The 17,545-nt window shown below is 38.6% G+C and overlaps 1 protein-coding gene across 1 annotated transcript in view; it reads left to right on the top strand.

The window, feature by feature from the left end:
* Nucleotides 1–13,760, top strand: part of grk6 (G protein-coupled receptor kinase 6) — a 77,135-nt gene extending 63,375 nt beyond the window's left edge. Inside the window, exons 9-16 of the mRNA XM_047379714.1 lie at nt 1,503–1,693; nt 1,783–1,820; nt 2,347–2,436; nt 3,100–3,308; nt 3,509–3,646; nt 7,161–7,298; nt 10,335–10,469; nt 11,047–13,760. Of these exons, the coding sequence (XP_047235670.1) occupies nt 1,503–1,693; nt 1,783–1,820; nt 2,347–2,436; nt 3,100–3,308; nt 3,509–3,646; nt 7,161–7,298; nt 10,335–10,469; nt 11,047–11,097 (990 nt within the window). The 3' untranslated portion in view covers nt 11,098–13,760. The remainder of the gene's footprint in view (nt 1–1,502; nt 1,694–1,782; nt 1,821–2,346; nt 2,437–3,099; nt 3,309–3,508; nt 3,647–7,160; nt 7,299–10,334; nt 10,470–11,046) is intronic.
* Nucleotides 13,761–17,545: the final 3,785 nt, after the last annotated feature.

Genomic DNA, 17,545 nt, shown 5'->3' with positions numbered 1-17,545 from the left:
TGTTAATGTTGCTGAACATTTTCTTTAGTGATCAATTATAGCAGCAGGGTAGGTTGGTACAGGCTCTTACTTTTTTCTGTTCTAATCGTCAGCTTTAGTCTGGCTCCACTACCTGTACAATTATTAGCCACATTAGCCCCCACTAGCTTTACAATTAAAGAGAGGAGTAATGGACAGGTTTGTTTCATTGCTTCACTATTTAATAGCCGACTGAGCCACCATTTAGTGTTTTTCTACGTTAATTCGCACCACAGCAGAAAGGAGCTAAAGCGCATGTTGACAGGGGAACTCAGACCGAGAGAACACTGTCATTGGGCTGTTTCTGTCCATTTAGCTAATATTCAAACAGATGGTGTTAGCTAATGCCGTCCAGGAGGTTAACTACTTCACTGTTGCAGATACTAGAGATTTACTGACCTTTCAAGTTGCTCTCAAACATCAGCCTCGTTGTGTTAGCTTGTAACATTAGTGCAGCTAACATGTGGCATCATTCAGCATTTAGTTTTTTTCCTGTATGTCCACCTTATAGGAAAAGTACTTCCTAACAACGCTTTTGTGTTTGCTTTGTCGACTAAAAAGTTTAGCATGTTTTTTTCTGGATGTACTCCACAGGTTAGCAGAGTTTAAAACTTCCAGCAGAAACTCATTGGTTTGGTTAGGGGGGAGGAGATGAGTGTCTGTTATTGCGGCGCTGCTGCTGGAACAAGTGCCACAATTTGGGCAAATGTAAACGGGTGAATTTATATCAATTTTTACAAAAATTAGTATCTTTGAATAGTTCATTTTCATACTATTGAAATTTAAATTATTTTGACAACCCTATGTAGATTTTATAGAGTTTTGGAGTTTTTAAGCTTCGACCTGTCTGCTATGCTTTAGAGATGCCATTAGCCATTCACAACTTTAGCTGCACAGTTTCCTATGAGTTAGTTTTCGCTTAGCTACCTTTTTTAAAATGACTAAGGTACTGTCATTAGTATTTTTTATTACCCAAGAATGCTTGACTGCCTCTTTAGCTTTATAGTTTCATTTTTGTTTTTACTGAAGTAAATTTTTTTTGGTTGAGCTTTAGCTTTGCTATTTTATTGACTTTAGCTATGCAGTTAGTCTTCACAGCTTTAGCTTTTAGTTAGCAACCTACAACATTAGCAGTCTGGTTAGTGATTTAATTCTTTAAAGTACTTAAAGTATAATTTGGGTCCTGGTTAACATTATAAATGCATTGTTGTTAGGGTTTGTCCTTTTTGATTGTAGTTTATAGTTAGTTGGCTGCTATGCTTTAAGTTTGCCATTAGCCATGCACAACTTTAGCTGCGTTGTTACCTGCAATAGTATCCTTAGCTTTCTACCCCTCCACAGGATTGGCTCTATGATTTGGACATAGTTTTCTGTATTAACTAAATCCCTTTAAAGATCAGACTGTAGTTGTGTAGATCAGCAGGTAAGCATGATCCAAGTCCCCACAGGAAATACTATCTAAATCAGACTTGTTTTGTGTGCAGGTGAGTTTAGCCTATGCCTACGAAACAAAAGATGCCCTATGTCTTGTGCTGACTCTCATGAACGGCGGAGACCTGAAGTTTCACATCTACCACATGGGGGAGGCAGGTTTTGATGAGACCAGAGCCGTGTTTTATGCTGCTGAGATTTGTTGCGGTCTGGAGGACCTGCACCGAGAGCGGATCGTCTACAGGTGAGCTCCTTTAAAGACAAAACCAACTTCATCTTATTCACTCATCCTTTTTCTCACTCTGTGGATGTGTTTTTTATTCTGTCACTCAGAGACCTAAAGCCAGAAAACATCCTGCTAGATGACCACGGTGAGTCTCAGACCTCATAAACAGGTTCTCATTTATACTGTGGTTATACACTGAGAGCATAAACACTGTTAAAAAATACTTGTAAACACTTGTAATTCACTGACAAAGGCAAGTTCACTAAAAAATAAAAAAGTCTTAGAAGAGGATAGTTTTGAGGTCACAACAGCAAAGAAAAACTCAGATTTCACTTTTCTTCAGTTAACTTTTTCGCAATAGTTATCTGTTTTAAAGAAAATATTTTTATTTTTAAGGGCTTAAAATAAATTTGTTTTTCAGTTTCTGCTATGAAATGCCTAAAAAAAGAAATAACATATGTCTTTCCCTCAGGACCAGACATCAGTTGAAATAAATTAAATAAGTGTTGCTTTGATTTAAATATTCATTGATCTGAATTATAACAGATATTGGCACAAATTACACCAGTTAGGGAGCAAAATGGTCTGAGCTAAATTTAAAAAGTGCTATTTAAAACTTAGGTAACATGCCAAAGTCACTGTATATATCTTTTATGTGTCCTTGTTTTCAGGTCATATCAGAATATCAGACCTGGGTCTCGCCATCCATGTGCCGGACGGACAAAGCATCAAGGGACGGGTGGGAACAGTTGGATATATGGGTGAGTATGTTTACTCATGTTTTATCGTTTTTTTGTTGTTTTTTTTCCAGTTAAGACACATTTGGATTTACCTTTTTTAATTTTCAAATTCAGATTTTCAGAATTTGATTTTTTTCCTGAAAAATATCTTTATTGACCGTTATCCAAGGTACAGCACCCTAAAAACTTACTGGTGTCACTCTCAAAAAAATATTCTTCACTTATTATACTAATACAAAACAATGAGGAAAACAAAATTTTATGTCCTGATATTTGAAATAGTTCCTGATGCCATGTACTCTACAATGTTCCCGCTTATATTTCCTGACTCATTAGGACCAACACATACCTGCCTAATTTGAATGGCATGTTTTTTGTTTTTGCCACTTTGAAGAGAGCTAAGAAAAACAGGGTCCTGTGTCCCATCATATTTATACCCCAGCCAAACAGGAAGTCAGTGCTAACAAATTAACAATTCCTAGACAGTCTGATCAATATTAAAGCAAAGTAGAAATTAAGAAAATGATTGTTATATATTTTTATACGTCTATATTTAAAAACATTTTAATATCAGATTGTTTCCTCACACAATGTAAATATTATGATTTTTTCTGCGAGATTATTCTACTGCAGTGATAATGTCGTCATCCCAGCTTTAAAGGTTTCCTTTTTTTTGTTGTGCAGCCCCGGAGGTGGTGATGAACGAGCGGTACACCTTCAGCCCTGACTGGTGGGCGCTGGGCTGCCTGCTGTACGAGATGATCGAGGGCCAGTCACCATTTCAGCAGAGGAAGAAGAAGATCAAGAGGGAGGAGGTGGAGCGGCTGGTCAGGGAGGTGCAGGAGGAATACTCTGAGAAGTTCTCAGAGTATGCCAAGTCCATCTGTAAAATGGTAGGTTTACATTTCCCCATCACTGCTTCTCTAACCAGCTTTAATCCAAACACCTGCTTATCTCTACATCACTTTAAGAAGTCTGGTACTGACCCTTTTAATTGTGGTGTTTATAAAGCTGAGGTTTCAGGCTTTTTTTTTTGCAAGTTATTGTTAGCTCTGTTAAGTTTTGTACTCATGTGCAGAATCTTTTCCCTCAGCTGCTGGTCAAAGATCCCACAGAGAGGCTGGGATCCCTGGGGGGTGGGGCTGCTGAGGTTAAAGGTCACCCCATCTTCCGCTCCATCAACTTCAAACGGCTGGAGGCCGGCATGCTGCAAACACCCTTCATTCCCGATGTAAGTCCATCAGAATAACGGCAAATATCTGCAGCAGGAAAATATACAAAATGGTTCTAATGCAGATTGTCTTTATCCTTAATTCTTTCCAAGTAGTCTTGATCAGTGGTTGACTTCTTGTTTTCTGAAGGTTTTAAACATTTTTCTTTAGACTTTAAAATCTTTTTTGCTCAGCATAGTTCTCATTTGGAAAACTAAATGAGAAATTAACAGTGCTTATTAATGTCACAAGTTAACACGTTGAAGAAGTAGTTGTTGCTGTATTCCTAAATTTTACTTTCAGAGGCATTGTTGCTAAAACAAAATCATCAATAAGCTGTGCAGAGGTTGCAAATTGTAGTTTTGGGGGGGTCTCTGCTTGGCCCACCTCTTTTATATGAGTGAAAAAGTAGGATTATTACTTTACTGTTCCAACAAGCCTTTAAAACATGGGAAACATGGTGTTAAACAGTCCACTGGGTGGAGATTTCATACAGATAAAAATGTTCATATAAGTCTGAAGACTGAGTTTTTCCACAGGAACTTATTGGTTTTTGTCTTAGAATAGTATGGGATAGAAAAAAGTATTTTATTGCATCAAATCCTGCTCTAGCATCTCTTCCTTTTCACAGTCCTGGACTGTGTTTCGAGTCCGCTTTTTGACTTTTTCCTAATTTTACTTCTGAGCTTTTTTTCTGCAGGATTTCTGAAGCATTTTGAAGATTTTTATCAAGCACAGATTGTTTAGACATCTAATAGCAGTGAAGTTTAAAACTTCAAAATCCAGTGATCCCAAAGTGACACGCTCCAGCTCTTTTCAGAAATATTAGATTTGTTCTGGTACAGAAGGGATGTTTAGTCCCTCCAGGGACCTGGGGCATCTGCCCATTTGGATGTCCCTGGAAAACCTCCGAATCAGAGGGGTGCTCAGCACATCCACATCAACTCCAGTACCAGAGTTGTCTCCAACTAGAACTGATTTTGACAAAATTTCCCAATTTCACCAAACAAACAACGAATACTTAGAAGAAATCGTGCACCAACTAAGCTCTTCTTCCTGCTGTCTCGATCTTTTGCCCACAGCTTTCCTTAAGAAAGCTTTGCTTGTAAACACATCTGATTTAACACAAATAATAAACACGTCCCTTTTGTCAGGTGTTTTCCTCCAGGCCCTAAAAACAGCAATTATCAAACCTCTATTGAAAAAGAGCAACTTGGACAAGCTGCTACTACAGAACTACTGGCCTATATCAAACTTCCCCTTCATCAGTAAGATTATTGAAAAATCTGTGTTTCAGCAGTTAAATAACTTCCTAACAACGACCAACCGCTTCGATGTCTTCCAGTCAGGCTTCCTGCTTACTACAGTACAGAGACTGCTCTTGTCAAGGTGTTCAATGACATCCGTATAAATGCAGACTGTGGAAGAACCACAGTGCTGGTATTATTGGACCTTAGTGCAGCATTCAACACTGTTGATCACTCCATTTTATTAGAGCGCCTGGAAAACTGGATCGGCCTTTCTGGTACAGCACTCAACTGGTTTAAATCCTACTTGAAGGACAGGGACTTTTTTGTGTCAGTAGGTAACTTTACATCAGAGACCACAAAAATCACATGTGGCGTTCCCCAAGGGTCCATCTTAGGGCCCCTCCTATTCAATATCTACATGCTCCCCCTAACTCAGATTATTACGGTGTCTTCACAGGTCTGCCTAAAAAGTGGATCAGACAGCTGCAGTTGATCCAGAACGCTGCTGCCTGCGTCCTCGCTAGAACTAAGAAAGTGGAGCACATCGGCCCGGTTCTAAAGTTCCTACACTGGCTCCTTGTAGCTCAGAGAATAGAGTTTAAAATACTTCTGTTAGTCTATAAATCACTGAATGGCTTAGCACCAAAATACATTACAGACTTGTTGTCAGTGGATCAACCATCCAGACCTCTCAGGTCTTCTGGCTCAAATCTACTCTGCAGAACCAGAACCAGAACTAAACATGGAGAAGCAGCTTTTAGTTCTTATGCTCCACTAATTTGGAATAAACTGCCAGAAAACTGTAAAAGCGCCGAAACCCTAAATTGCGTCAAATCAAGATCAAAAACGTATTTGTTTAGAGTGGCCTTTGACTGGGCCATCTAAACATTATTAGTTAAGTTTTCAGTCCAATTTTCCTTTCATTTTCTTATCAATCATTTTGTCATTAATTTTAAATTCTTTATCTTTTTATTATTATCTTATTTTAATTATTAATTTTTATTCTCTTTAATTATTTGTGCTCGCTAATTATTTAATTATCTTTATGCTACTGTAATGTACTTTTCCTGTTATGTCTCTTTTTCATGTACGGCACTTTGAGTTGTCTTGCTACTGAAATGTGCATAAACTTGCCTTGCCAAATAGATGGATCCTGGTTGGATGAACAACCATTGTAGCTCTAGGATTTTAGTCTTTTAGTCATCTTTATATGTCGTGACCATAGGGTTGAAACGTTGACTGACCAACAGAACCAGAGCTTCAGTTTTCATCCTTCGGCTCTGGTGTTTCGCTCCAACACACTGACCTGTGACTGATCCTGTAAGACCTTTGCTGGATTCTTTTATTTCTTGCAGACTTTAATTCAATTCAATTCAAAAATACTTTATTAATCCCAAAGGGAAATTAAATGTTGTTTTAGCTCATATTATGAAGGTTTCCTCAAAGAGACGTTGTAGATGCTGATGGCTGTGGGCAGGAAGGATCTCCTGTAGTGCTCCGTCTTACAGCAGATCTGAAGAAGCCTCTGACTGAAGACACTGTTGTTGTAGGACAGTCTCATGAAGAGGATGCTCAGGGTTCTCCATAATGTTCTTCATTTTATGAAGAATCTGTCTTTCCACAATGATCTCCAGAGGTTCTAGAGGAGTCCCCAGCATACTCTTCAGTTGCTGTAGATATTCGTTGAGGCCTAAAACAAGAACTTGAGCATTTTGCTCAGATGTTTTTTGGGGAGAAACTACACAACATGCTGAGTTGAGTTGGTTAGTTCATTTCAGTAATTTTTTGTCGGTAAGGTTTTTTATTGATAGTTTTAATTTAAAGAAACTGCAAACTTTCAGATGTGCAAAAGCTTTTCTAATCTTGGTATTCACATTATTTTGTTCACATTGTTCATATTTTTAGTTTAACCAACTAATAATGAACTTATTTTACCAAAATACTCGGGTTGTCTCACTCCTCAACACTATCAGTAATTTTAGATGAGAACAGGCTAATAATATAACTGAAGAAGAAACTTCTCTTCTAGTGAGAAGCTCTTTAAATAGACACAGGAAGTGAAGTTAATTAATCTTTTCAATCAGAACGTCACTGAGGCTCAGGCGAGATTAAAATGTAAAATTAAAATTATTTTGAGACCAGTTGTCGTCCTGCAGCAGGTTTCCAGTTCTGCAGAGGGATTTGTTTTGTTGTTCGCATCTTTAAACGGTTTGAGTGTCTCTAACCTCTGCTGCCAGGCCAGTTATGTTAATGCTGCTGTTTCGGTCCATTTTTGTGCTTGTAGCCTCAGGCCATCTACGCCAAAGATGTGCTGGACATTGAGCAGTTTTCTACGGTGAAGGGCGTGGAGCTGGACCCGGAAGACGAGTCGTTCTACAGCAAAGTGTCTACAGGCAGCGTCTCCATCCCCTGGCAGAATGAGGTCAGAACCGAGCGACCATCATAAACAAAACAACGCTTATCAAAATTGTTGAGGAAATTGTGTCGCTGTTGGATTTTTCACAAGCATAGTTTAAGAAAAGTTAGTTTTTTTCTGTTCTTGGACAATAAAACAATCCACCAAAAGGAGTCTCACCTTCAGATTTACTAACATGAGTAAATGGCCGAGATGGCAAATATTTATAAAATGGACCAGTTTATTTTAGGAATAAAGCAGAGAGGCCATAAATGACTCGAAGCACAGATGAACCAGTTTTTCTACTAAAATCACAGCTTGTATCTTGTTGTTAAAATTTTAAGTCATATGAATAGATATTTTTAATGGATATTTTTACCTCAGTTTTGAAACAAAATTAGCTCCATCCAGATGAGACATACAAAAAAGAGTGATGTGCATGTTCCTTGCCAGTAGGTGGCGATATTGTTGTTACCTCAGAGCATGGCTAATGGTTTATTAAAGCAGAGAATGGGTCTCTCCTCCATAAATATTTCCATGTGGTTTTCTTGAGATATGTGAAAAATATCCCATTCATGCCACCAGTTGTTGAAGCCAATTTAAACAAAAAAATAAAAAAATAAAAAAGAATGTTGATTTTTATTTCCACCAAGACAAAGATATAAATGAACAGGAACAAATAAAAATGCACTAATCTAAAACAGTATCTTTATAGGTTTGGATAAAGCTATGCAAGTTAAAAATACAGTATTTCAATCTGTTGACCCAAATGCAGAAAATTATCTCTGCCGGATGTGACATGGGGGGGTGGGATTTTTCTCATTAGCATCCACCAAAACCTTGTTTTTTTTTCTTTGCTTGTTCTTTGGAAATATTTCAAAGCCAAGTTTTGTGGGAACACTCAGGGATGGTCCAAGTAAACCAATCCAAACAGTATCTGACATCTCCTGATGCCCAAGCAGCAACCCTCCGCTTGCAGTGCTTATTTGGGTTTTACATCATTATATCGGGCACAAATTCACATTAAGATGTTGGGTGCATACCTGCAGGTGTAAACTATCCCTTCTGTTTTCCTTCGATCCTACATTAAGTAGGAAGAGACAACGTGTTGAGAGGACAGCACCACAATAGGAGGAAGTTCTGTGCTTTTAGATGCACCTGCCTACCATCCATGTTATCCAGCAACCTGTTTGCAATCACTTGACTCAGTTTGATTGTTCAGCTAATAAATGAACAATAATCACTCTCACCTCATTCTTATTAGATTTGCAGCCACAAAGGATGGAGTTTAGACCCATGCTGTAAAGGTCACTGCTGTGACAGCTCCTCCTGGAGATAACATGTTTATTTGTAGCATGTTAGCCAGAGCTGCAATGGAATGGTTTACAGTGCCTCGCGAAAGTATTCGGCCCCCTTGAACTTTTCAACCTCTTGCCACATTTCAGACTTCAAACATAAAGATATAAAATAAATTTTTTTTGTGAAGAATCAACAACAAGTGGGACTCAATCATGAAGTGGAAGGAAATTTATTGGATGTGTCAAACTTGTTTAACAAATAAAAAATTGAAAAGTGGGACGTGCAATATTATTCGACCCCCTTGCGTTAATACTTTGTAGCGCCACCATTTGCTGCAATTACAGCTGCAAGTCTCTTGGGGTTTGTCTCTATCAGTTTTGCACATCGAGAGACTGAAATTCTTGCCCATTCTTCCTTGAAAAACAGCTGGAGCTCAGTGAGGTTGGATGGAGAGCGTTCCTGAACAGCAGTCTTCAGCTCTTTCCACAGATTCTCGATTGGATTCAGGTCTGGTCTTTGACTAGGCCATTCCAACACCTGGATAAATTTATTTGTGAACCATTCCATTGTAGATTTGGCTTTATGTTTTGGATCATTGTCTTGTTGGAGGATAAATCTCCGTCCCAGGTCTCTTGCAGACTCCAACATGTTTTCTTACAGAATGGTCCTGTATTTGGCTCCATCCATCTTCCCATCCATTTTGACCATCTTCTCTGTCCCTGCTGACGAAAAGCAGGCCCAGACCATGATGCTGCCACCACCATGTTTAACAGTGGGGATGGTGTGTTCACGGTGATGAGCTGTGTTGCTTTTACGCCAAACATATCGTTTTGCATTGTGGCCAAACAGTTTGATTTTGGTTTCATCTGACCAGAGCACCTTCTTCCACATGTTTGGTGTCTCCCAGGTGGCTTGTGGCAAACTTTAAATGAGACTTTTTATGGATATCTTTGAGAAATGGGTTTCTTCTTGCCACTCTTCCATAAAGGCCAGATGTGTGATTATAATTTTATATCTTTATGTTTGAAGCCTGAAATGTGGCAAGAGGTTGAAAGGTTCAAGGGGGCCAAGTACTTTCGCAAGACACTGTAGATCAATGCATGCTCATGTGCATAGATGGCCCAGTCAAAGTCCAGACCTACATCAATTCTGTGGCAAGACTTGAAAACTGATGTTCCTCCAATATGAGCTGAGCAATTTTTTCCACCCTGAAACAAATAGAAATCAAGGGGAACAAATCAAATGAACACATCCAAAATGTTGATGAGTTTGATCAAAGAAAAACATTAAAAATATGGAAAATTTAGTGGAATGACAAAACAAATTATTATGTCATTCCACTGATTACTATTGGTGCAATGACAGAAGCCATGTTGCTAGTACAGCTAGAATAATGGATGGTTGTGATTTTTTTTCATTACCTTTGTTTTAGTTTGCTGGTTTCCTTCTGCTGGAAATATGCTAAAACGTTCTGCTGCCGAGTTTTGTTTACACATTAAAAAATACCGTATAAACAAACTGATCAGTATTTGTCACATCTCCCGATACCAAAGCAGCACCCCTCTGCTTCCAGAGTCCAGTCCAATTTTAGCCCCTCATGTGTCCAGACAACCACTAACATCCTGGTTTTTAACAGATGACAGCAGCAGGATCTAATGAAATGACAGACTCATTTTTGTACATGGTATTTTTACTGCTTTTTTTAAAATCTAAATGTAAAACAGAATCTGACCTTTGCTGACCTTTTCATGTTCTGTCTCTCAGATGATCGAGACAGAGTGTTTCAATGAGCTGAATGTGTTTTATGAGGATGGCGCTGTTCCACCGGACCTGGACTGGAGAGGGCAGCCGTCCCCGACACCCAAACAGGGACTGCTGCAGCGGCTCTTTGGCCGACAGGTGAGAACAGCATTCCTACGTAAGGAAGAGTTTTATTTCATCATTATCCAGTCTTGGATAAGTATGGAAAAAAGAAAATTCATTATGGAAAATGTTTGATTTTCCTATTTTTGTCTTAAGTTTTCTAAAGAGCAAAAAGCTAATGCCTAATTAATACAGTGGTTCTTACATTGATTTAAATAAAATATGACCCACTAGACATTTCTTGCTGTTAAAAGGGAGTCATTCCTTCTCACCTTTCGCCCCGTTTGCTTAGTATGAAGAATTTCTTCAATGTTTACACCTCATTGCAGTCAGCTAGATTTTCTTAGATAGGAAAGTTTTATCAATTGACACATTAACTGCACTGTGTCAAAACAAGGGTTTAATTATAATGTAATAAAATTTGACTTTCTATATAATTTAATTGATTTGATTAGCATTTCTAATTTTTCTTGTAAAGTGCCTTGAAATTACCTTTGTCATCAAATAATTATAAATAAACTGAATTAAAATGAGACCACAGTATTTCTTTTAAACGATTAAACAAACCATTGGATGGCTTCTCAGTTTCTGTACTCTCTGTCTCCCCCTGCAGGACTGCTGTGGTAACTGTAGCGACAGTGACGATGAGCCCACCAGGCTGTGACACACACACCCAACGGACCACCCAATTGAAATATGTTTTGTTTACAACTTTTGCACAACGTTTGCCAGAATGTATATTTTCAGCATAGTCATAATGTTTGAATTTATTTAAAAGTGTAAAAAAAAAATCACTGGACATGTTTCAAACTAGGAACCCAGACGGACAGAAAATTCTGTTTTAAATTTTATCGTTTTGACTTTATGTTCTAGGGGAAGGTTAGCCTTCGCTGCTCAGAAACTGAACTGGGTGCTGCTGTCGAGCGGCTCAGCTAGAACAAGAGTCTGCTGTAAAAAGTGCCTTGCTCGAGGGCAACGTGGCAGGGATTACTCAGGGAGGAGTGGACGTTCCTCTCTCGTAGGGTCGGGATAACCAGTGACTTTAAGCCCATGAACTGTGACCACTTCACTCCACATGCCCTCCACAAACCTGCTCTTTTTTTACTGGTTTTGTCTACTTCAGCTTTTTTCCCATGTACAAACATGCAGTCTGCTTCTGCATATTTTATTTTTTCTCTTTGTTGGATTTCTCCAGACAATCGGCTGCTTGTTTCAGAGCAGCTCCAGGTGAATTCATTGATAAGGTTCCAGGTTTACAGAGCTGCCTTTTCATATAACATGGTTTTATATAAAGCTACGACAGTAATGGTTTATTCCTTACAGCTTGTTAATAGAGCAGTTGAATTCATCTTAAAAGACCAATAGGGGCGGGGGGATGTTGAGATGATTTACAGAAATTCAATGAAATTTTAAAATGTTTTTTAAACATAATACAGTTCCTCAAAAAATACTCACACCTGTTGAACGTCATCGTAATTTGTACAATTGCAAACCTAAAAAGTATTTTATTGGGATGTTGTGATAAACCAACACAAAGTAGTGCATAGTTGATTAGTTGAAGGAAAATGATACATGGTTTTAGAAAATGATTGCCAATAAATATCTCAAAAGTGTGGTATGCATTTGTATTCAGCTTCAAGAGTCAACAATCTGTAAAACTACCTTAGTTTGTGATTATAGCTTCAAACCATCTTTGAACAAATAAAGACTAAAGATTTTGTCCTCTCTTCTTGGTAGAATAGCTCAAAACTCTGATTGGAAGGAGAGCATCTGTGAACATCATTTTTAAATCTTGCCAGATTCTCAATTTCATTTCGGTCTGGACTTTGACTGGGTCATTCTAAAAAATGAATAGGCTTTGATCCAAACCACTCCACTGCAGCTCTGGTTGTATGTTTATGGACATTGCCATTCTGCAAGGTGAACTCTGCCCCAGTCTCAGGTTTTTTGCAGTTTTGAACAGATGTTCTTTCAGGATCACCTTTCTGTCTTTAGCTCTATCCATCTTTCCATCAACTCTTGCCAGCTTCCCTGTTCCTGCTGAAAAAAAGCATCCCCCCAGCATGATGCTGCCACCACCATGTTTCACTGTGGGGATGACGTGCTTAGGCAGATGTGCAGTGTTGGTTTTCTTTTCACACAGGTTTGGTCTAATCTGACCAGACCACCTTCTTTCACATGTTTGTTGCCCTACATGGCTTGTGACAAGCTTTATCTGGCTCTTATCTTCTTGTTCACCAGGACTAGCCTATACATGCTCTGCAAGAACAGAGAAATGTGTTCTCTCTCCCAGGATTGCAGGAACAAATATACTTTATTCTGTTCTTGCAGCCCTGGTTTAGTAGTTTTATCAGTTTGTTGGTAACATCATCTGTGCAGAACTTTTTTCTTGTGCGGTGTCTGCCAACTGTTGTGTGATTGGTCAAAAGTAGGCATGGTTACTACAGTTGGTTGTGGTGAATTTTATTTAGGGGCACCAGAGTGAAGGGGGTTGTATGCATATGCACACATTTGTATAAATATTTTTAAAACTATGTATCCTTTTCATTCCTCTTTGGTTTTACACTACCTTGTGTTGTTCTACCACATAAAATATACCGAGGTCTGAATTATTTAAATCTGACAGATTCCACTCTGTCATTATTTATTAAAAGAAATGTTGATCTAAACCAAATGGGCTGGCATTATTAGAAAAATATTGTTTAAAATCCCTTAAATTATTTTATTGTTTGGATTACATTTAAACCTCTTAATCTCCTTGCTGCCTATTCCTGCCCTGTAAAAGTGGTTTTATATTATAATAGTCAATCTAATAGATGGACATTTGTTTGTTCCTTTTAGTCCTCTTATACGTTGATCCCAATTGTTTAAATAAGGAATAAACAAGAAGAAAAACAAGAAATGCACAATAATGTGGGGATGGATGGATCAAATGTGCCTTCACTGATCCATTAGTCTAATGTTTTTTGTTTTTTTTAATATACTGTTTATTTCCACTGTAACCACTATAAACCAGTTTGTAACTGGAATTCCTTCTATAGCTTTCGGAAAGATTTCTGTTTCTTTCTTCAGTTTATTTTCTTGTTTACAAGTGGCAACAAAATGATTTGACTTCAGGTAATTAACCTGTTGTTATGCCTCCATAAAGAGACATCCATCTCATCCTGATCACAGCTGGAATAGCGGCAGGTCTAACCAAGATCCGGGTTCAACCCTGAGACTGCAGCGGGTCTGTATGGATGATACATTGACATTCTTCTGCTGGAAAACCCTCGAAGAATATGGCCTCTGTTTGTAAGCTATTAAAATGAGATACCTCTGACTGTACGCATGGTTGACTTTTTTTCCTCCTGTTAATTTGATATGACGGAAACAAGAAAATGTTGTTTTCAATGTAAAAAATGCATATGTGTTTCTTCCAACATTACACAAATACACTGAATGTTAATAATTATCTGAAACATAGCAGCAGGTCATGTAAAGAAAGTTATCACACCTTAAATATAAACTTTAAAATTCAACTACTGAAATAATTCAGAATTCTTTGGTTGTATTTGCATATGATAGCTAATTAGGTGTGAATTGTGTATTAGCACGTTTGATATTAAGGTTCCTCAAACTACTCATTAAGGGGAGAAATGTGCACTGAAGCACACTGATTAGTTAGGCTTAATCCACCAGCACAGCAAAGTGGACCGCACCTCTACTAGACCACTAGGTATGGCCTATAAGTGTATCCCCTCATGCATGTGATGTATGTTTGCATCACATTAAAATTGTGGTTTACACGTAGGGTGCTGCAGATTTCACTGCTAAGTGACAGCAGAATCCACCCCAAAGCTCTACTTCTTATTCCCTCCATTTCTATCATGATGTCCAGTCTACCACTCCTCCCACAGGGTAGGGAAGACCTGTACTAAAATCAGCAGAGAAAGGTGACAAGCCCTGCAGATCTCAGCAGGTGAGCCTTATGACCACGCCCTCACAGGTGTGATTCATGAAGATAAATTAAACATATGGGCTCAGCTCTGACTTTCTTTTCAACAAACACATGACGCATGTCTGGTGTGGTTTAACTGTTTAACTGTGGCATTCGAAGAAAATTGGCAAGCTGACAATGTGGAATACATTTTTAAATTTCTCTGCTGCTGCGTGGTGCTCAGAGGACGACTCATCTGAGAGTGACAATGGAGCTGATTGCAGGTTATTTTTCCCGATTACAGACTCCTCCATCATGAAGAAGATCAAAATGAAGAGAGGCGGCGGAGGTTGAGAGGATGCGAGCCCTCTCATGTATCTGGTCGTGAGCTTTGTAATGGATGTAGAAACTCAACCAGCAGGGAGGAGCACCTGATACTTCACCGTCATTAAAATAAATCAGTCATCCTGTTGTACGTCTAAAGTATCCTCTCACTGAGTGTAGAGAGAATAAGCAATTCTCCAAAAGTAAAGTGTTTTTAGTCCATTTAGAGTAAAAAAAAAACCCACTATATACACAGCTGAAACCAGATATATACACACTGTATAAAAAGATATATAACTATGTTCACACTGTTGGACATTAAATCATACTATGCTTCTTCTTTCTTAAGGTCAGTTAGTATTACCAAAAGTATTTCTATTTGCTTAAAGTCAAAATAATGATTTCAATTTTTTCTGGTAGGATACATTGTAGCCACAGCTGCCCTGAGGCAGACTGACAGAATCGGCGCCAGACGAGCTTTCTGACCACATGAGCAGCCAAGGCAGGTGAAGTATCTTGCCCGGTGACACGACGACTGAGACAGACGGAGGGGGTTCGGACCTGGAACCCACTGGATACATGACGAACCCCTACCACTGGAGCCACCGTCGCCCTGAATTGAACTGAATCACTTGTCAAATATTTTAGGTGTTCCTCCACATGCTTCTCGCCATAGTTTGCTGGAATTTTGGCCCATTCCTCTTGACAGAACTTGTAACTGGGTCAGGTTAGTAGGTCACTTTGTAGGTCATATCTTTTTATCAGATTTATTATGCAATTGAGATCAGGGCTTTGTGGTGACCACTTCAAAACATTGACATTTTGGTCCTTTTTTGTCTTTTGCCACTTTGTAACTAATTTCCCAGTATGCTTGGGGTCACTGTCCATTTGGACACCAATAGATAAGCTATGGTTCCAACATATTATACCATAGAAGATGGCTGATGCCACACCAGAGTCAAAAAACTTGCAGAGCTCTTTAAAGAAAGGCACCAGTTTATATCGGAGGGCTTCTGCACCCCATATGTCCCTGGCAAGTCCCTGAGGTCCAGTGACCAGGCCCTGCTGATGGTTCCTAATTCTAAGGTGAAAACAAAAGGAGGACAGAGCCTTCAGTGGCCACCAGACTCTGGAACTCTCTTCCATAGGAGTTAAGATCAGTGGATTCTGGTCTATTTTACAAGCCAGTTAAAACCATATCTTTAAATCTGCTTTTTGCTATTTTCTCTTTTTGTGCATTGTTGGCACGGTGTGGTTGTTTTAAACTTAAAATGTAAATAAGTAGTTTTACTTACTTACAAACCAAAGTTACTTTAAGAATTTATAGACAACTCATCCAGAAGGCCACAGAAGCACCCAGAATATTTAAAGCACTGCAGGCCTCGCTTGCAGTGCTTTGGGTTCAACAACAAGAAGGAAACTGGGTAAAAATGATCACCATGGTAGAACTCCAAGGCAAAAACCACTGCTGAGCAAAAAGAACGGCCCGTCACATATTTGCCAAAAAATAAAAAACATTTTGATGATCCCCAAGACTTTAGAGAAAATACTCCGTGGTCTGACGAGACAAAAGTGGAGCCTTTTGGAAGGGGTAAATCTAACACAACATTCGGAAAAATATATCAACAGTCTGACATGGTGGTACTAGTGTGACGGTCTGGAACCATGAATTCTGCTGTCCACCAAAATTCCTGAAAGAGAATGTCCCACAATGCTCTGAAGCACACCAGCAGGTTTTGGGTTGGCATGACATTAGAAAGGCCATTTAGGCTGGAAACCCCTCCATATTGGCTGAAATAAAACAATTCTGTAAAGAAGAGCGGGTGGAAAATTACTCCACATCAATGTAAAAGACTCATTACCAGTTATGGTAAGCACTTGATGGCAGATGTTGGCACGACGAAGATATTAGGTTTAGGGAGCAATTACTTTTCTCCATACATTAAAAAAATCAAATCACCATTAGAAAAACAGCTTTTTGTATTTACTCAGGTTATCTTTGTCTGATATTAAGATTAGTTTGAGGATCCGAAACATTTATACATAGAACCTTCCTGAAACTCTAATATCAGGTTGCTTAAATGAAAAAAATCCAGTAAATGTTTTAATTAAAACTTCATATCCCTGGTGAATCATTTAATCTCTTATTTACAGAGCTTCCCACAGTGAATCAGGACTGAGACGTATTTTGGTGAACTTCCAGAACAAAGACCTCCACTATGTGTCGTCGTGTCACTTTTGGATCGGACGTCATGCTCTCACACTTCCACCCACGCACGCATTTCTCAGCATTGAGCTGTCTGATGGTGTCAGTTTGAAGTCACTTTGTCTGGTAACCTCCGAGCAGCTACGTCACCTTGAATCCACTCAGGCTGCTGCTTTCTCTTTTTAAATCATCGTCTTTTCTGCTGCTTTGTCCCATCTGCTGGGTGAGATCCCACACTGCTCGTGCTTCATACAGTCATACACGCTTCACCGGGTAAACTGATCTTCCCAGATCCTGACGAATGAAATCAGAGATGCTTCATACTTTGATAAATCAGATTACAAACACCACCATTACCAAGGTAGATGATGGATATTCTACCATCAGCACCACCAAGAAGAAATATTTCCAAAAATACATATTTCTGTAAATTTACTGCAGGCATACAGTTAAGGTCTAAATTTTCAACTTAAATTGTAACAAAATATATTAATTGGAAGAGACTTACAAAGGTGGCACACTTGAGGAAATAAATTATCTTTAGATGGTCATAATAATCTCCAACAATATTTCTATTTGCTAAATGTCAGAATAATAAGACTGATAACTTTTTTCTTTTTCTGTAAAGATATTTATATTTATTTTTTTTTACATACACCAAAA

The sequence above is a fragment of the Girardinichthys multiradiatus genome, chromosome 11, assembly GCF_021462225.1.
Source record: "Girardinichthys multiradiatus isolate DD_20200921_A chromosome 11, DD_fGirMul_XY1, whole genome shotgun sequence".
NCBI lineage: Eukaryota > Metazoa > Chordata > Actinopteri > Cyprinodontiformes > Goodeidae > Girardinichthys > Girardinichthys multiradiatus.
Note: the sequence above shows the minus strand (reverse complement) of the source record. Positions and strands in the feature narration are given on the sequence as shown.